General features: G+C 45.4%; 5 protein-coding genes and 1 long non-coding RNA gene across 8 annotated transcripts; 2 read left to right on the top strand and 4 right to left on the bottom strand.

The window, feature by feature from the left end:
• Positions 1–343: 343 nt before the first annotated feature.
• chd1l (chromodomain helicase DNA binding protein 1-like) lies at positions 344–6716 on the bottom strand. Its single transcript, XM_088393509.1, has 25 exons — positions 6540–6716; positions 6331–6443; positions 6096–6202; positions 5913–6018; positions 5816–5847; positions 5458–5539; positions 5238–5400; positions 4975–5130; positions 4815–4907; positions 4649–4745; positions 4426–4499; positions 4251–4361; positions 3822–3936; positions 3577–3730; positions 3304–3496; positions 3089–3234; positions 2857–3020; positions 2589–2785; positions 2430–2528; positions 2297–2367; positions 2070–2184; positions 1361–1469; positions 1022–1231; positions 601–685; positions 344–520 (listed from the first exon to the last, which is right to left on the bottom strand). Exons 1-25 carry the CDS (start codon positions 6631–6633, stop codon positions 398–400), a joined length of 3009 nt encoding a protein of 1002 aa, XP_088249635.1. The 5' UTR covers positions 6634–6716; the 3' UTR covers positions 344–397.
• On the top strand, positions 5253–14449 carry LOC148388893 (uncharacterized). Of its 2 annotated transcripts, none has more exons than XR_015861999.1 (3): positions 5253–5566; positions 9954–13085; positions 13723–14449. It is a non-coding gene; the product is annotated as an uncharacterized LOC148388893 (long non-coding RNA). The 2 variants fall into 2 exon arrangements; XR_015862000.1 differs by lacking the exon at positions 5253–5566 and adding an exon at positions 8457–8894.
• On the bottom strand, positions 7109–8832 carry sft2d2a (SFT2 domain containing 2a). The gene is made up of 8 exons (XM_088393516.1): positions 8632–8832; positions 8473–8562; positions 8067–8152; positions 7895–7976; positions 7752–7787; positions 7606–7664; positions 7495–7524; positions 7109–7385 (listed from the first exon to the last, which is right to left on the bottom strand). The coding sequence occupies exons 1-8, from the start codon at positions 8695–8697 to the stop codon at positions 7346–7348; spliced, it is 489 nt and encodes a 162-aa protein (XP_088249642.1). The 5' UTR covers positions 8698–8832; the 3' UTR covers positions 7109–7345.
• tmem45a (transmembrane protein 45a) lies at positions 9040–12566 on the bottom strand. 2 transcript variants are annotated; one of them, XM_088393514.1, is made up of 6 exons: positions 10965–12566; positions 10482–10687; positions 10201–10413; positions 9947–10131; positions 9619–9761; positions 9040–9540 (listed from the first exon to the last, which is right to left on the bottom strand). In XM_088393514.1, the coding sequence occupies exons 2-6, from the start codon at positions 10675–10677 to the stop codon at positions 9450–9452; spliced, it is 828 nt and encodes a 275-aa protein (XP_088249640.1). In that variant the 5' UTR covers positions 10678–10687; positions 10965–12566; the 3' UTR covers positions 9040–9449. The 2 variants fall into 2 exon arrangements, with proteins under 2 accessions (XP_088249640.1, XP_088249639.1); XM_088393513.1 differs by having other exon boundaries at positions 11632–12566.
• lnp1 (leukemia NUP98 fusion partner 1) lies at positions 12716–13996 on the bottom strand. The gene is made up of 4 exons (XM_088393515.1): positions 13648–13996; positions 13301–13537; positions 13136–13234; positions 12716–13064 (listed from the first exon to the last, which is right to left on the bottom strand). The coding sequence occupies exons 1-4, from the start codon at positions 13849–13851 to the stop codon at positions 12876–12878; spliced, it is 729 nt and encodes a 242-aa protein (XP_088249641.1). The 5' UTR covers positions 13852–13996; the 3' UTR covers positions 12716–12875.
• A 612-nt stretch (positions 14450–15061) lies between the features above and the next one.
• On the top strand, positions 15062–19205 carry tomm70 (translocase of outer mitochondrial membrane 70). Its single transcript, XM_088393510.1, has 12 exons — positions 15062–15387; positions 15807–15980; positions 16142–16268; positions 16350–16459; positions 16647–16795; positions 16880–17087; positions 17155–17289; positions 17364–17471; positions 17546–17662; positions 17728–17825; positions 17952–18074; positions 18145–19205. Exons 1-12 carry the CDS (start codon positions 15148–15150, stop codon positions 18296–18298), a joined length of 1743 nt encoding a protein of 580 aa, XP_088249636.1. The 5' UTR covers positions 15062–15147; the 3' UTR covers positions 18299–19205.
• Positions 19206–19251: the final 46 nt, after the last annotated feature.

Below are 19251 nucleotides of genomic sequence, written 5' to 3'. Positions count from 1 at the left end.
AGAAGAACTGGCTGATTAAAAAAAAAAAAGAGATAAAGAGAAGAACATGGCAAAGATCTTCAGTGAGGTGACGATCCAGCAAAAGGTAAAGACTGGACAGTACGACTCCAATTAAGTTCAAATCCCTGTGGGAATTCTGCTCATTTAGAAAGATTCCGTTGGATAAATTTTGTTCTTATTTGTTTTGAGGAAATAAGAAAAAACGCCTTAGGAGTATCGCTGGTGCAGCGCCGAGCAAAACACATTTTTGTCATTGTTTCCATTTTAACTCAGTGGTAGTCAATCACTTTCTGTCAGCTTGCAATAACCTGGTGCTGGTTGTCTCCAAAAATGAAAACAGGCATAAAGTGATCATCGCTTTTATTGTTCTCACACAGAGCTAAGACAATTAAAGCTGTTATGTAAGCGCGAGTATGAAATCTGCGCTGTGGACTTGTTTCTGTTGGGAAAAGCAAGCTTCCAGCCAGGCCTTGCCAACCAGCACGGCCCGATCGTAGCGGCGGGTCAATTCCCGCAGCTCCTGCTTTCACACGTGACAAAAAATAAATCAGATTAACATTTGCAGATGACGTCAGAGGGGTCAAAATTGCCACGGCTAACCTGAGCGTGGACCTCGTGCTCCACTTGGGCGACTATGTGCGTGACTTGGCCGCTCATCACCTCATCTTCATCGCCGTCATAAGTGCGCTCCAGCTAAGGAAGCATGATTCAAATACAACTCAAGAAGAAATGTAAGTCTCACACACACAAGACAACACAAATTATTGTGGAGAGAACAGTGATGTGATAAGTTAGCACGTTATGCTAAGTTTGCGAGTGCTACGATTTAGCTCATAAGTAGGACTCGTGTGAATTTTTTTAGTCGATAAACCATTTAAAGCCTGATGTCGACTAATAGCGAAACACTTTTTGATTTATTTTTTTAAATCTATATTTTTTAATGTAATATTTGAAAAAAAGGATTAGCATCGTGACTTTTGACTACATTATTTCTCATGGTTGCAGTTCTCAAGGATATGTGACGAGGTAGCGGGCCAGCCTCTTCCTGTCCGTTGCCGTCAGGTTGTAGAAAAACACACGGACGCCCCTCATGAAACATGGCAGCTCCGAGGAAGTCCGTGGGGACGATGGGCCTGTCTCCTGTGCATCTACAGCGGCGGCCGAGCTGCTCGCTTGCGCCGAAGAGGTGGTGGCGGTGGATTTGTTTTTGCCACCGCGATTGTGATAATATCTGTCAGCCAGGTTAAGCGAAGCGGAAACTCAAAGGTGGCGTTAATAGGAGATATTCATATAATTTGAGCTATTTTTAGAATTGCACGTCAGGCTTCTTGCGTAAGGCCAACCCTGCCAAAAAAGATACATGAAAGTGGGGATGCCTCTGGAAGCCAGATGTTTTCTGATCAGACGCTCGGTGCCGTACCAGTTGAAGCCCTTGGTGGCGTGGCCGATACGAGGCAGGTGCACGCTCGCTTAAGCGTGAAGAAAAAGAACAAGTATCAGCCAACCATGTGACCTAGCATGCATTCCAGTGTAGCCACAGAGGTAGCGCAGAGCGGCGGTGACGGGAGCGGGGGGTGTCCTAGCATATCCCGTCAGTCAAGTCTAACCATGACATAAAAAAAAAAAAAAAAAACGCTGCTACGACGCCAAGAAAATGTTGCTCAAACCTGCAGTGTGAGAAATCAACAGCAAGGGCAACAGTTATTTGTAGAATTCTCATGAAACGTTTAAAGTATTATCACTTTGCTTTCTAAAAAAAAAAGAAAAGACTTTTACCGACAAAAAAATACAATTTATTGTTGTAAAATGTGACTGTTTTCCCCGAAAATTAAATGTCATTTTGCAATATTACAATTTAAAAAAAAATGTTTATCTAGTGGCGTGCTAATTTTGTTGTAATAATTTTTCTTAACATGTAAATATTCTAAAAAAATATAATTATTTATATAAAATATTGTGAAAAAATCTTACGAGTAACTTAAAGAATTTAAAATGTGACACAATAGTGCAGGTGTACCTAATGAAGTGGCTGACTGAGTGCATTTGGATTTTATTGATACGTTTTCCACCTTTGTGCCGTTTAGCGGCGGCGTGAATCTTCCTCAGTCCTTGGTCGAGTGCCGTCAGAAAGATTCCGGACAACTTGTTGGCTTTGTCTCGCTGCTGTGCGACGATGAGGGCCAGCTGAGGAGGAGGCAGAAGATACTCAAAAACTGAACATGGTGATGGAAATCAAGACAGGAAGTCACACGGCGCCGTGGCATGCGCACACGTGAGTATATTTTCGGAAACCCACGTGATCGTTCCCGTCCAATCGGGACTGTTTGTCATCGATGGGGAAAAACAGCACGTTTCCGACATCCAAGTCTGTGGAGGAAAAACAAAGCGTTCTTGATTCTCCCGCCAACTTTTTTTTCTTCTTCTCGTACCTTTCATCTCTCCCGCCAGCTCGTAGTGCCGCCGCGGTTCATCTGACCGCACCTCCAGCGCGGTGAACAAGCCTCCCTTCCCCCACCAGCCCGAGTCATCTAAGAAAATAGATTTTATTTCCAAACAATCAGTAGCGGGTCAGAAGGCGTGGCACGTACCCACACAGTGGACGATGATGGCGTCCCCACGTGCGGTGTGAGGATGCGTGACGTCTCCCAGGACGTAGCTGATGGCGCCGCTGTCCGAGTCAACCGAGCTCACGCTGCTGCCGTCCTCATCCTCCTCCTCGTCTTCCTCGCTGTCCGCAGATTTCAGGCAGCGGGATGTGTAGCCTCGGGACGCCCACCACGCCATCCTGCGTGGAATGACATCAATGACCAACTTTTTGGTTGGTGGTGTGCCGTCAAATGTGTGCCTGAAACGGACTTCTTCTTGTATTTGTGCTCCTCCTGCTTCTTCTTGGCCTCTGCCTCGTATTTGGCCCGCTTGGCCGCCGCTTCCTGGCGCTTCTGTCGGCGCAGTTCCAGCTCCGCCTCCGTGAGAGGACGCCGCTTCCTGGTCGGGAAGATGAGCCCCGTCGCCGACGACACCTGAAAGAAATACGGTAAGCACATTATTGGGATCCTACTGAGTTGAGTGTCAATGGGGAACGTCGTACGTCGGTTTTGTTTCGTAGACTTCGTCCTTCCCCGCCAGCTTTCGGCAACTCGGCGAACTGTTGCTCCAGCAGGCGCTGGAAACTTCTCTGGTCCTCCGAGCTGGGGTCCTTGCTGTAGTCCTTTCCCTCAAAGTAGTACATGTGGTCTGGGAGGGCAATAACATTTTCAACCCCTTGTTGATCTCCAGATGAGAAGCTCCACGGTGAAAACATACTCTGCCTGTCAGATTCCGAGTCGCTGTCTTCATCGTCTCGCAAGGGGGAAGGCGCTTCGCCGACGTCATCTTGATCAGATGTCCAGCGGCCGTCGCGTGAGGCGCCGAGGATCTTCTCCAGTTTCACGTCCTGGACCGAGCTCTCGTCCGAAGACAGCAATTTGTCCACGCCAAACTTCAAGATCTCACTGAGCTAAGGAAAGCACATTTTGAAATGGTTTCTCCAAACTATTTTCTGTATATTGGAAGAAAATTTGGTGGGGTTGTGCTCACATGCAGTCCGGCCGCCGCCGACTGGGCGCGTTCCAGCAGCGAGAAGCGTCCCTCTTCGATCACCGTGTTGGTGAGCTCCAGTTTGGAGACGGCGCGTGAGTACATGATCTCCTCCACCGTGTCTCTGGCTAGCAGGCGGATCACCTTCACCGGCCTGTCGCCAAAAACACAAGTCACACACCCACTGAAGATGATTTCATTTTTTCCACCCAGGTAAACGATGACATCACAATGGAGGCGGACACCTGCTCTGGCCAATGCGGTGACAGCGTGCGGCTGCCTGCAGGTCGTTTTGAGGGTTGAAGTCGCTGTCCATGAAAATGACCGTGTCGGCGGCTGTGAGGTTCAGGCCGACGCCTCCTGCGTGATATTTTTTAAGGTAATACTTGATAAATGAAATAAATATGGGAAATAGATTCAGCTACTTCATTCATATTTATCGTACAGAAACGAAATCAGCCTTTTGATTAACTTTCTACTTGAAGACTCATGCAGGACGTGAAGGCCAAAGTATATCAGGAAAGTGACAGGAAGTGGCTGCCGTCACACAGCGCAATGGCCTTGTTTTCGTCATCCTGTCGCAGATCTTATCTGCTTTCATCGGGCTCTCGCTTTTCTCCCTCACACACACGTTTTAGCTGAAGATGCAAGATGTGACGAGTGTGCAAGTTCACCTGCTTTGGTGCTAAGCAGGAAGACAAAAACATCTTTGCTGCTGAAGTTCTTCACAGCAAGATTGCGTTCTTCGCCACGGACCGAGCCGTCCAGGCGCTCGTAGCTGAAACCTGCGTGGAAAAGAAATCCAACTTGTTTGGTCACGTGAGGTACACCTGCTGTAAGAGCGCTGACCTCTGTACTCCAAGTAGTCCTGAACAATGTCCAGCATCCTGGTCATCTGGGAGAAGAGTAGAACTCGATGGCCGCTGCAAGCGAGCCACATTAAAAAAAAGTTTTAAGGGGCCCTAAGTAAACATGAAGCCAAATAAATAAGTAGAAGTTCACAAAAATGTAAGCATTTCGAGCATTTCGAGCTATTCTTTACGATCCAGCGGGTGCCAGCAAAGTCACGCACCCTTGCTGCAGGTAGGCCAGCATGCTGTCAAGAAGGCAGAGTTTGCCGCTAGCTTCCACCAGATGTTCCCCCATCTCAAACGGCTCAGGCTCCACTCCTGGCCGAAACCAAAAAACATTTAAACCTCATGGGAAGCTGCACCTGAAACGAGCTGAAGTCACCTTACCGTCAAACAGATACGGATGGTCCACGCACTTCCTCAACTGAATCAGGATGTTCAGCAAACGGGTCTTGTTGCTTTGGTCGCTACCAAAAGCCTCTTGAAGAAGAAAGCACATTGTCGCCATCCTGAAATGGTCCTACAAAATCCTGGAAGTGCCACTCACCGACATCTTTCATCAGGAGGGCTTTGTAGTATTTCTTCTGCAGCGCAGACATGCCGTGGTAGACCACCACTTCCGTCTTCTTTGGCAGATCCACCGCCACCTCCGACTTGACCCGGCGGAGCAAGAAGGGCTCCAGGACGCTCTGGAGCTCAGCAGCTGGCGGCCGACACATAATATGTATGTAGAACTTTTTCATTTTTTTCAAGATGTTTCAGAAGTTGTGCATCTTCTCATTTTCTAAATGTTGTTGGGTTCAATCATACCGAGTGCAGGTCGATTCCGAACATCGGCGTAAGAGTGGGCAAAGTCGTCGACATTGTCCTCCGAGAAGATGGCGGGCTGGATGAAACTCAGCAGGGAGTAGAGCTCCTGCAGGTTGTTCTGGATAGGCGTGCCGGTCAGAAGAACCCGGAAACCCACTGAGAACTAGACAGGAATGTATTAGTGATGATGAGAACGACAAAGATGGCGCCCACCCAGTACCTCCGTCAGGGTCTTCCGGAGTAGAGAGTTCTGGTTCTTGAGCCGGTGAGCCTCGTCTATGACCAGAACCTTCCACTTCCAGCTGAGGGGGGACGGCAACGGCAAAACGGTAAGAAAAAAATTTCTGATTTCATTATACCAAAGCTCATTGGGTGAGGGAATTAAACAATATAAATAATACAAAATCTCAGCGTCAATATCGTTGTCGTAAGCAGATGAAAACACAATGGACGGTGTCGCCATCTAGTGGCCAAATTGTTAAATAACTTCATCAAACATCTTTACTTGGGATGGCTACCTTAGTCAATTTGAGTTTGGACTTTAAATCCAATCATTGAATTTTTGAGAGGATACTCACCGTCTCAGGAAGGAAGCATCTTTGAGGCAGAGCTGAAAAACAGGCCATTTTTAAAAAGCAGAGGAATCAACAAACATGTTCCTCCATGTTCACACACCTCGTATGTAGTGAGCAGAACATGGAAGTCTTGCACGTCCCCCTGAATCTCAAGCCGCCTCTCTTTGTCTCCCTTGTAGCATAGCACAGTCAAAGATGGTGCAAAGCTAGATGAGAAAAAAAAACAAGAAACTTTTACAGGTAGACATGATTATTTTATGATGCTAGACTCAAACATCTTTACCGTTCCAACTCACTCCTCCAATTCTCCATGACGGAGAGCGGGCTAAGAATTAAAAATGGACCTTTGACATCAAGAGCGCCTGACATGTACACCAACAGGCTGATGGTCTGAAGGGACAAACCACAACAATTTAAAGTAAATAATATTTTTTTAAAAACATTGCAGAGCAACCACAAGTCAGTCATATGCAACGAAAGACATAATATTATGGAGAAACGTGTTCATTCTCTCAAACCTGACAAGTTTTCCCCAAGCCCATCTCATCCCCCAGGATACATCCTTGCTGGTTGTTCAGGCACTGAGTCAGCCACTGGACGCCATGCAGCTGGTAGGTCCTTAGCTGGATCCCTGTTTGAGAGCCAAATCAGTCCAAAGTCCATCTTAGCTTCCTTACGAATGGAAAAGATGATTGAAACTTCCCGCCGCTTTTGCTGTAAAAGTTACCTTTTAAACCCCAAAGCTGCAAGTCACTCTGAGTCAAAGTCGTCTTCTTTTTGGCGGGCACGCTGTTTTTAATCTTCAGCAATAATTCCGTCATATTTTTGATATCAAAGGGACCAAAACAGAAAATATTAATGTGTACAGGAAAGGCGTATAAGTGGAGCGCTAGGCCCCGCCCTCAAAGTGGAAAACACTTCCGAGTTGTCACGTGATGCAGGAAGTTATTCAACTTTTCGAAATTTTTGAAATTATAAAATTTAACGCTGTAATTTGCTCCAAGCCTATTTTATTGTTTCATCTTAAGCAACAAATTGATTATATTTTGTAATGGGGGATACAAAAATAAAATACAATCGAGACTCCCAAACACTTCTGTCACGTGACTCGTCGACCCGAAAAGTAAAATTATCAGAAACAAAAATAATAATACAATGTTAACATGCATATTCAAGGAAAAGAAGTTTAAAACACTTTCAAAATTGATTGCAGTCTGTTGAAATGAAACAATTGGCTTTTTTTAACGTTTTTTATTGTGATGCACCAAGTTGTGATACTTTACAGTAGCAGAAACATTTAAGTTAAAACATTTTAATTTAAAATGAAATATATACAATACAACAAAAAACAACAGCGTATCACTAAGGCATAGTTGTGTATAAACATACATAAAGATACAGGAAGAATGAAATATACATAATGCACATGCACCCCACTTTCATTTATAAAATAATAAAAAAGGCAGTGGGGGGGGGACACACACCTCTCCCTTAAATAAAAAACTGCAATATTGATGTCACCAGGCAAAGACCTCATTTCATGCACATGGCCACCAACCTCAAGATGGCATCCCTGCAAAGTCATTTTTATCAGGTTAGACCAAAGCTACGAAAGTGTAGTAAAAACAGTTCAATATCAAGTTATATCTATGTATTCATTTTTATCAGTGACAATGACAAACCTGACAAATGGGATGTAAGAAAGGCTGTACCTGTAAACAAATCGGCAATTTAAGTCCAACAAGGTCTGTAAATATGAGGTGATATTTGAAAAGGAAAGATGATAAACTCACCAAGTGAACGACAACACTTGCAGGATGACAAACAGCAACGCCAGACCAAAGTTTTTCCACTAGAACCAAAAAGATACAATTACTGGCACGTTGGCTTGAACTAAAGTTTTTTCTAAGTGCCATAACAACCCATTTAAGTCACTCACCCAGAAAGCGGCACAGAGAGTCAAGACTAGACAAGTCTGAAATAAAATACACACAAAAAATTGTATTTTTTAGTGCAAAAATTAAACACCCAATTTCAAAAAGTGATGATCATTGCACTTTCAAGTGGATAAAATGAGCTCACAATCATTATGGTGGTTGCCAACGCTCTTGTTTTGTCACACATCCTCTTCAGTTGCTTCATTGGGCCCATCAGGAACATGGTACTGTATAGCATTCGTTTGGGGGGGGTGGGGTTAAAAGGGTGTGTAGACTTTTGATATTGCCTGATGACACACACTGGTACACACACTAACCTTGCCAGGGTACAAATATTTCCGAACGTGTAAAAGACGATGAATAGGATGATGCCAATCCTAGGTATGAAAAGTAAGCACACCCCCTGCAAAACACAACGATTCGTCTTATGTTTTAAAATGTTAAATGTGGAGTCATTTGGTGGATTTATTCAAATGATAGCAATTCAGACTCACGGTAGTGTAAAATGTTTTGGTCCACCATGAGGATTTTTTTTTTTTTTAAAAATATAGTTGTTGAAAATCAGGCAAAGTTGCGTACAATGCAATTTATATTCAAAATAACAATGAAGTCAGAGCATCAGCAACATTCCTGAGAGCGAGACCAACCAGTAAAACGACAACAAGGCTCCACTCAGCTTTCTCCTCCCCAACAAAATGTTGCCCGTTTCCGTGTGGGTCTTACGAGAATGGCGCAAACTCCTCCGATCACAAAACAGGCGATGAATCCTTTCACGCGAGTCCCCCAGCCCAGCGTGGATGCTTCGTTCGCCGCCTGCACAAACAACCGCGGCAATTAACGATCAAATCAACAGGCACCATAAATTAATTTGCTTTTGCTTACCTCTAAAATCGTCCTATCTTCTCTGCGCGATTCCTCGCCGCTTAAAACCGATTTGAGTTTATCCATACCCAAGTCTGGAGTTTACTTCTTGGATTTGCTTTTTGAAATGAGGACAAATGTTGCGAGTATTTCCCTGAGTGGCACGGCGTGACCTACCTGAGCGTCTGGATGACGTCACCACCGCTTACCTGAGATCGTCAGAGCGGAAGTGTCGCTCTTGAGGAAAAACCGTGCCCTGTCGTTGTCATGGCAACCACACTTAAGTACGACTCAGTCTTTTAAATTGAATTAATTAAAAGGATTCGTGCACAGGCGTTTATGGCTGCTAGGGGGTGCTATAACCCCAGTTAAGCCTCGCCAGTGGTTTTATTAGTCATAACGTTACTATTTATTTACACAACAAGCACATTTAGACATAATATATTTTTATTAGTGTTGCAAAAAACATGAGACTGTGATAAAGTGCAAGTCACTCTTAAAAACATACCGTCATTATTTCTTAACACGTTTGTAGGAACATAAATAGAAGTGTGTGGTTTGTTTGTTTGTGTACGACCAAATATGACGTAACAATACTCAAGTGTAATGACATGAAATAACGTTATAAAATACAAACAGTTTGGAAAAACAGGGCCCCACCCTGCTCATACTGGCTAGTATAGCAATAGCAAAATAGCTAGCTACCGTTGATATCATGGGCCCTGAAAGTACAAGCTACTAAAGGCTGTTAGAATAACACATGAAGGCAGTGATGATTCTCCTCACACCTCAAGCATACTGTCCCTGATTTTAAACGACCACAGTGGCGGTGTTCGGTGTCACACCGCCTCGTCCTCAGACTCGGGGTCTTTGCGCTTCAACAGGCCCATTTCCACCGGGGGGGTTTTCTTCAGTCGGGTGCGAACGGCACTAGGAAGGAATTAACGACAAAAATGTTAACTGTTGGGAGAAGGAGCGAAATGATCATTGCTATCCGCACATCCTCACCAGCTGACCAGGCAGTAGAGCGTGCCTACGCCGAGCATGGCGAAGGCGAGGTGCCATGAGTAGCACATGGTGATGAACATCATGTTGTTGTGGTCCTTGGGGTCCCACTGGGCCCCACTGGGAGGGTACAGCACGTAACCGATCTGGGATGCAAACACGAGAGAAAACTCAGGCGGTTGCTTAGCAACGCACCTGCAATTCTGCTGGGACCGCTAGTGGGAAAGCAGCAGAATGGCCGCCACCTGAGATGAATGAAAACGAATGCATATTCCAAAACGTAATCAGAGTGGGGCCACCTAGAACACTTTGAAAATATTTGACTACTCACCTGCCAGAACCAGCTACCCTGCAACAGCGTCAGGGCGCAGCGCAGCAGCTCCAGAAGGATGTTGCCTCGGTGGAAAACCTCCAGGAAGGCCACCACCGCCCCGCCGAAAACAGCGTAAAGCAGCAACATGTGCAAGTGCACGTCCAGCATGGACCGGCCATGGAGGTGATAGAGGAAGAGGAACCCTGCAAGAACAACATTTCGTCTTTTGGTAACGTTCTCTCTGAAGCGGTTTTCTGTACTGAATGTCCAACCTTCATTAAAGAAGGCGATCGCCATCATCATCCTGTCGAGGGCGAGGGGCGCGGCCTCGGTGGTGTGGACAATCAGGGACACGCATCCTGCCAGGCCGAAGAACAGATACATGGTGGCGTGTTGCCAGTTCATCAGATCTTTCCATTGCTTCTCCGCAGAGTCGTACAGCCTGAGTCTCGGTCCGTCAGCCAAGAACTGCTCCGCTATCATCCCTGGATGACAAACGGCGGCGGTCAATCACATAACGGACCCCCACGGGATGTCACTAGCTTGCGCTCACCTGCTAATGAGAAGAAGAGAACCAGCGAGCTTTCTATGACCTCCAGGCGACGTTGGGCCGCTCGGCTGCTCAGCCGGGTGGAACCGATGTTCTTGTTCCGGCGGGTGGCGTGCCACAGTGAGTACTTTGCCGTCCACCAGAGGCCGCCAATTAGGAAAAAGGTCCCAGGAAGCGCGTGGCCCTTGAAGCTCCCCATGATGCAACTCCTGCAGTGGGATGACATTGAAGGAAATATTTACTTTAGTTATGACTTTGCGTCGTGTCGTGAGAAGGTTGAGAAGGAAAAGGAATGGTAGGCTGGAATTGAAGCACACAGTAATGACACATAATGACAGGCAATTGTGTGAGGGAGCTTGTACACACTCGCATTTGGAGCTTCAAATCCGATTTAGAGAATAATTTTCTGACAACCTGCTTGATTTGATTTCACAAGTAGCGCGGCAAGCATCCATTTTAGGAGATGATGATCAAACGGTCGGTCACCTTTTGAAAGCAAGGACGCTCAAACATAAGTGGATGTTTGTTTTCGGGCAAGACCACTTCACGATGAGAAAAACAAAACCATCACCGTGGCAACCGCTGTGTTACAAAAGAGGCAGGAGTGAGGGTTAGAAAAAAATAGTGCTTGGGGTTTTTGATTAATTGTGAAAATGTAAATAGAAGCATCAGCTGTGCCAAATGGTGCGCTGACAAAAAACACTAAAATGAATTTAAGTAAGTTTAGAATGAAATGAAATGATAGAAGGACCTGGCTCATTTGTCAGCAAGCTATTTTTGGAGCTTTTAAAATCAACAAAAAGCAGACGATTCTTTTTTTACACAATACAAGTTTACAACACAAGACAAAGGTACATTCGAACATTCGAAATAAACAAAATATGGGGGAAATTGAGAATAAATTGTAATTTAAGATAGATTTATCTGTATTACATAAATGATTAAAACATAAGAATGCGGTATGGTATTTTTGTAGGGATCTTGAAAAAAAGATATTCATCAGTAAAAAGGTTAAAAATAAAGCAGAAAGTTGTATGTGAGTCTTATAATGTACGGATTATTTTAAATAAGTAAGCACAAAGCATTTAAGAGAGAAAAAAAAAGCTTCAGTACATTCTAAAGAGTGGAAAAACCAAGGGGGTGAGCATCTTACCCAAAGTAGCTTTGTCTCCTAATATTTCAAAAAGAAAAAGTTAGTTATGATAAAGATTAAAACTTCTTGAATTTTCCATCATTTGACCAAACTTCCTCATCGAAGTAGACCCTGACTAAATCCTCAAAATCCTCGTCGCCTCCGAACCGTTTCACAACATCTTTTTTCCCCATTTTCCCTCTCGAGCGCTGTGATTGGTTGGCAAGGCTCAGCGACGTCACATTCACGATTTCCCGATGGCCGAAACACGCGTCAATCTCAGGTTTCCACGTGTGCACTTTCTCTCCGCCTGCTCAAGAAAAAAAGAGAATTCACAACTTTCCGTACTGCCGAGTCGAACCGAGCCGAGACGAGGCCCGCAGCACGTACACAGCAGCCGAGCAAGTCTTTGTCCACTTTGGCACCTCCCCTTGCCAAGGAGGATTTGTTTATTATATGTATTGGGCGATAGTACACAGAAAAACGAGTGGTTCCTGAAGGGGACACCTATTTAGGAAATGAATGGGGGGGGGGCGGTCATTAGCAATGAAAATAGGTTAATTTTCAATTAAGAAGAATACAATGAAAGTATCATTTTAAATACATTATATATTTAATAGTTGTTCCCCCTGGCCTGTATTGGGAGTCATGCACTCCTTCACTGCTCCCAAATAGTAACAATATAATGTATAGAAATGCAATTTGTGGACTATATATTAACTTAAAAGTCCACTAAAAGTCCGTATGTGGTGAATAATGATTTTTTTTTTTTGCAAAATGGAAAACTGACTCGATAGGGAGTGATCCTCAACACAACCTAGGTGGTACATGCCAAACACACAATCCACTTCATTAGGTACACTACAGTACATGAGCTATTTAAGAGTGTAACAGTGAACCAGACCAAAGTAAAAAAAAATAATTTGCAAATATACGAGTTAACTATTATTTTTGTGACGACAAGGAGGAGTTCATGCAGCGATGGTGGAGTTGTGGAGCATGCAGGCGTTACAAAAGCTGGGAGACCGTGACAGGACTTTGAGGTGGGACGAGAACCAGGGCATGGCCACCAGGACATCCACAATCATTGCTCCATGCACTGAAACAGATTGTGAAATACGTTTTTATTAATATATCAGGTAAGATAGTTGTCAGCACAGTGGAGCATGTGGTCAGCCTGCATGTCTTGCCATCAAGAAGTTGTAGACTGAAATCTGTGGCAATTCTGCATTCGGCCTGCCGCTGAAAAATATACAGTGTTAAGTTCAACGATGTCGCCGCAGGGAAAGCTGCCGGCGGAACGGCTGCTGCTGCTGCTGTTGTTGTTTTTCAGGGGTGACGGCGCCGACTTCATCCGCGGACCTCCGCCTGTCGCTCAGGAGTCTCCTCACCATGCAGGTCGCGGCCGTCTCGCTGCCGCTGCGTGGCCCGCACGGCTCGGACCTGCGAGCGGCCTTTCGTCCAAAAGCAGACTGGTGAGTTTTCATGACGTCATGCATGGCAAGTTAGTATTTACAAGTATTACCTCCTTGTGGAAGGTGTGCGCACAATGCGGCTCTTGAAGGCCAGCACCACTTTTGTACACGTTGTCATGACACAGCAGGCACATCTTGACATCGTCGTTCTGAAAAACAAACACGCGTGAAGAAAAAGCAGCGTCATCTTCATTTTGTGACCTCTGCCTGCTCACCTGGGACGGGGTGCATTTATCTTGAAGACAAAGTCTTTTTTGAAAGGATTCGGTCAGCTCAGGGATGGTTCCGATGCGGCTCTCCGGGACGGCCGACTTGGAGCGTCCGTTGTCGTCTAAGGATGTCCGCCGAGCCCTCTGGTGAGGTTTGACCTCACCCTTGTCCTCTCGGCTTTTCGCGTGACTCGCCGTAGTGGCCGCGTGTAACCGGTTCAGCTTCATGGCGTCAAGTTGGGACTGTGGAAAAAGCAGAATTGTTTTATCTACCATTTCATTTTAGCTGAGTCAGCATTAATTAATCGATGAGGTCATTGATATATATATTTTGTATCATGTTGCATCCTTACGACTGTTGGAAGAGATGCTCGTCTATCAACTCTTGTCTTGGCCGGTCTCCTAAAACTTCGCTTCCTTTCACGCAGGTGTCCTCCTCCACCACCTCCGCCGCGTCCTTCGGCTCCGTGTCCCCAGTAGCTGCTCATCCACTTGGTAAAGTTGCCGTCATCATCCTCGTCGTCCATGATGATGGCGGGCAAGAGCCTCAGCGACATGACTGTCAAAGGATGCGATGACTGATTGAACGCCTGACTGACTATTCCCAGATTATCCTGAAATAACCTGCCGCAATCCCTTTCAATCTATTAGCTGGAGGAGAGTTGTCACTCTGGAGGGACTGAGGATGAGAGTGTTTGTATTTGGAACCCTTTTCATTCCAACCCAGTCAGCATCCGCCCCCCCACCCCCTCCCTGAGGCATCTCCACAATGTGCCATACTTTCCATGAGTGCATCAAACATATCAATAGTTATGGAGTGCTTCCCTGGTCCTGGTATGTAGGACAACAAAACATCAGCTTATAACACTTCCGTGTGTGCATGAAGCATGTGAGGCAGAATACCATTATTATTTTTTTCATTTCATTAAAAAAAAACATTTAAAATGGGAATTTACTTGACAATTGGTAATACTGCCCCCGGTGGCCAAGTAATTATCACTAGAAGGAGCAACACAATGTAAAGAGTAGCAAAATATGACAAAATTGTTTCTTCTTCTTCTTCATGTTTTAATTAAATATATCTTAACATGACTAAAACAACCAGATTTCATGAAATGACTTTTAATTTGACAATATTGAATTTTACAGGCGCTAATCTTGTAAATTTCCAACAGGCCTGAGATAAACAACACGAAGGGACTGCATGTGATTCTTTGCAATAGGGTCACTTAGACACAAAATCATCATTTTTATTTTATAGGTTACCATTATGTTGACACGTGTTAGTCTTTGCCAACTACTCTGTCCCATTTGGGAGCTGAGCCCTGTTGTGTCTGGACGCCACTCAATGTTTTTTTGCCCCCGGCTATTTGTTCTCGACCTGTGACCGACACTCACCAGTCGTCAAAGTCAGCTACAGTCAACCCCGTCAGGCTTAAATAAAATCTCTATAACGAAGAGGTGTTAGAGCTAAAATTACTCCAATAATATTAAGGAGACTTGGATCATCTTAGCTCAGTTTATAGGATTTCAAATTCAAGCTCGGGGTTTCTCAGGCAGGGGTTGTATTTGAAAACAGATTTATTGTTACAAAAATGGATTGTTTGTATGTCTAAAGCACCTTTAAATTTTATTTGAGACAAGAGAACAAACCGTCAAAACGCAAAATAACATATTGGACCTGAAGTAATCGGAAGCAAGTTTGGACTACAAATGATACCATTAAAAAACTACAACTCCCGTCAGCCGCTATCCCATGATTCTTCACGTTGCTCCAAGCACGCGAAGAAGACGACTTGCGCAGAGCTGCTAACTTGCTAGCTAGCGTGCTAGCCGATCCTGGGTTGCTCATCATGGCTGCCTCCAAGCCAGTAGAGCCGCATTCCGGCACCGGCCTCCCCCGTTGGCAGCTGGCTCTGCTGGTCGGCGCTCCCATCGTGCTCGGGGTGGGAGCTGTGTACCTGTGGAACCGCAGCAAGGCGAAGGGACGCCCGGGGAAAGGCAGTGGCGAACGGATAACACCAGAAGGCAGCGCCAGTCCGGAGCAGGGCCAAGACAGCGCTTCGAGAGCCAACCAGGGGCTGGACAACATGGTACCTCTCGGCCTATTCGCTTGGCGGCGTTTTCATATGGCGCAACCGCGAGGGTTGTAGCGTGCCGCGGGGCTTGCTGGGCGGCTTATCCGGCCGAAGGTGTGTCATTGCCACTGAGGTGACGCGTACCCAAGGACACCTGCCTGTGACAGCCTACCCTCCGGCTGGGGAGGCCACGCGCAGTCGGTGTATCGACTCGATTAAACAAATGAGAATGTGCTAATGCTACGAGCTCACTCATTTGCAGGGCTGGTTGCTAATTCGTGACAATGCTATCGTCAGGATTTCATTGTTACCTAACTTGAACATAAAATGTGTTTTATGTTTGACAAGTATAATTATGTCAATTTAATTGAAGTGATTGCGACATAGGCAGATTCTGCAAGTTGGTTATTGCTCCTGTGATCCTCCCCTTTTAGAGCCCTTTGGATAGGGCCCAAGCAGCAAAGAACAAAGGCAACAAATACTTTAAGGCAGCCAAGTATGACAATGCCATCCAGTGTTACACCGAGGCCATCGCGCTCTGCCCAGCCGAGCAGAAAAGCGACCTGTCAACGTTCTACCAGAACCGAGCAGCGGCCTTCGAACAGCAGGTTGGCACCACACTCAACTAAGTTCTTGAGTCCTCTGCTGCTTGAGGAGATCAGGCGTGTTGATGTTAGATTTTGTTGCATAATTTCCAACCCTAAAAGGTTTATAATCTGCTTATATAACTGTCTCGCATTCATTCATCTAATCGTTTGTTTTTCCACAGATGAAATGGACTGAGGTGGTGCAGGACTGCTCAGAAGCTGTGAAGCTCAACCCGCGCTATGTCAAAGCTCTTTTCAGGAGGGCCAAAGCTTTGGAGAAGCTGGACAATAAGAAGGAATGCTTGGAAGGTGAGAGGTGTAGATGTTTGTGAGGGGTGAAAATGAAAACAAAAGTTTTTGCGTGACATTCCTGGTTGTGTGGTATCACAGATGTCACTGCTGTGTGTATCCTGGAGGCCTTCCAGAACCAACAGAGCATGCTGCTGGCAGATAAGGTGCTCAAGCAGCTGGGGAAGGAGAAGGCTAAAGAAAAATACAAGGTATGTACTTTCCTTGTTTGCACTTTAACTATAGACTAAAATACTTCAAAAACTGTATTCAAAACAATGCCATTTAAAATATTTATATGTATGTGTTCAGGGAGAAACACTGACACCTAGTGGCTGGAAATAAGCATAGTAAATGAACTTGCTTGAAGGGAAAGTAACCATGTTCCATCTGTTCCAGAACCGTGAGCCGATGATGCCTTCGCCTCAGTTCATCAAGTCCTACTTTGGTTCCTTCACCGATGACATCATCTCACAGCCCCTGCAGAAGGGCGAGAAGAAGGATGAGGACAAGGACAAGGAGGGCGAGGCCTCTGAAGTCACAGCCAGGTATGAGGGAAGATGATTTGCTCTTTCTCAAGGGGATGGCAACCTTGCTATTTGGCGCTCTTAAAAATTGCTCCACCTCGTTAGCTCGGGCTACCTGAAGGCCAAGCATTTCATGGAGGAGGAGAACTACGACAAGATAATCAGCGAGTGCACCAAGGAAGTGGACTCTGAGGGCCGCTACACGGCCGAGGCGCTTCTGCTGCGCGCCACCTTCTACCTGCTGATCGGCAACGCCATCGCCGCTCAGCCCGACTTGGACCGCGTCATCAACATGCAAGAGGCCAACGTCAAGGTGCTTGAATTTTTATTTTTTTTGCTTGTTTTATTTTGGTGTGGGCTAATCTATTTCTCATCGGCAGCTGCGAGCCAACGCTCTCATCAAGCGTGGCAGCATGTACATGCAGCAGCAGCAACCCATGCTGTCCACGCAGGACTTCAACATGGCGGCGGAGATCGACACGCGCAACCCCGACGTGTACCACCACCGGGGGCAGGTATGAGTCAGGTTGATCAATTCTATACTATTTCCAGAAGTGCTGTTTTATGACTCGTGGTTATGTTTGCTCAGCTGAAGATCCTGCTGGACCAGGTGGATGAAGCCGTGGGGGACTTTGACGAGTGTATCCTGCTCAGGCCCGACTCCGCTCTCGCCCAGGCACAGAAATGTTTCGCATTGGTGAGTTTTGACAATCGTCCGCCACGTTTTAGCGTGAACGACTTTGCATGACAAACCACTCCGGCGTCCTCCAGTATAGACAAGCGTACACGGGCCACAACCCATCACAAGTCCAGATCGCCATGGATGGCTTTGAGGACGTTATCAGAAGGTTCCCCAAGTGCGCTGAGGGCTATGCGCTCTACGCTCAGGTAAGAACTCAGATTTATTCTCAGCGTGACATCAATACTTGAACATTTTCATACCTCCTTCTTAGGCTTTGACCGATCAGCAGCAGTTTGGCAAAGCCGACGAGATGTATGACAAGTGTATTGAGCTGGAACCCGACAACGCCACGACATATGTCCACAAAGGGTAAGTCTGACACAACGGAGGATTCTTACTTTTTATGTCTACAGATCTGCTTTGGGTTCAGCGAGCCTTTAAAAAGGGTGTGGCGTAGTGTGCTATAAATCTTGATCCCTATTCTGATCTGTGCAGATTGTTACAGCTCCAGTGGAAGCAAGACCTGGACTTGGGTCTAGATCTCATCAGCAAGGCCATCGAGATTGACAATAAATGTGACTTTGCCTATGAAACAATGGGAACAATTGAAGTTCAAAGGTGAGTTGACCCGACTGACCTTTTTCTAGATGTGAGATAACCAGAGGGTAACTTTTTTTTTTTTTCCCAGGGGCAATCTGGACAAAGCGATAGAGATGTTCAACAAGGCCATCAACCTGGCCAAATCGGAGATGGAGATGGCACACTTGTACTCGCTGTGCGACGCGGCGTACGCCCAGACGGAGGTGGCCAGGAAGTACGGCCTCAAGCCGCCAACGCTCTAACTCGACATCAATCTGAAGGTTGATCGTTCTCCAATCGTAACTGTGTAACTGCATCGATTTGTTTAAGCGAGGTGAGGAAAAAGATGGATTATAATGTAAAAAATAATAATTCGAAGAGCCCGCCTGAGCATCGTGTTTACGTTGTGTTTGAAAAAAAGTCTGGAATGCTTAAGGGTTTTTTTTCCCCACCACGTGTCACACCCAGGAATGGCTGAAGACACTTGTCCAAATGACAGTTAGTACGATTAAAAAAAATGGGACTTGTGACTTGTCAGCAGAGAATACTGTGAGAGAAAGTTTGACTATCAAAGTGTTTTGTTCCATTTATCTCCCAATATCAGTTCCAAATTGAAGATTCAAAACATGTAGCCAAATATGTCATGTCTGTCTTGGGAATGCTTGGGCCTGTATGCAAAAGTTGATTCGGAAGCAGGGAATGGTATTTCTTTTTTCGTTTTGCCTGTTTTTTAAAATATTGAATTGCCTGTTTCTTTTTTTTTTTCTACGTTGCGTGCAGCATGTTCACTTTCTAATGTAAATGCAACGCCTGCGCTGTTCGAACACTAGGAGAATCAATCTTATCAGGCCGTCTTAAAACGCCTCCTTTTTATAGCACCTGCATTGTTAAAACAGTTGTACGATTTAATTTACCTGTTGGGGACAAGAAAACTGGTTTCGTTTCCTTTTCACCTGCGGGGGGTCATCCTTTTAATCTCATTACCTGAGCCTTTTTTTGTTGTTTCTCGTTTTACAGACAGGCACAAATTTCCGATTGGAATTGTTGTAAACGTTTTGAGATGGACACTTTGATTTTGACTGACAAATTCTACTGACATTCTTCATCGATGTGTATGGTGACCAAAGTGAAATAGAATTTGAATCCTAATAAAGTTATGATTCCTGGAAAGACTGTTGATGTGCTTTCACTTTTTACAATAAACAAAAATCAACGC

Source organism: Syngnathus floridae, chromosome 13, assembly GCF_059516105.1.
Source record: "Syngnathus floridae isolate MCC-2025c chromosome 13, RoL_Sflo_1.0, whole genome shotgun sequence".
Taxonomy (NCBI): domain Eukaryota; kingdom Metazoa; phylum Chordata; class Actinopteri; order Syngnathiformes; family Syngnathidae; genus Syngnathus; species Syngnathus floridae.
Note: the sequence above shows the minus strand (reverse complement) of the source record. Positions and strands in the feature narration are given on the sequence as shown.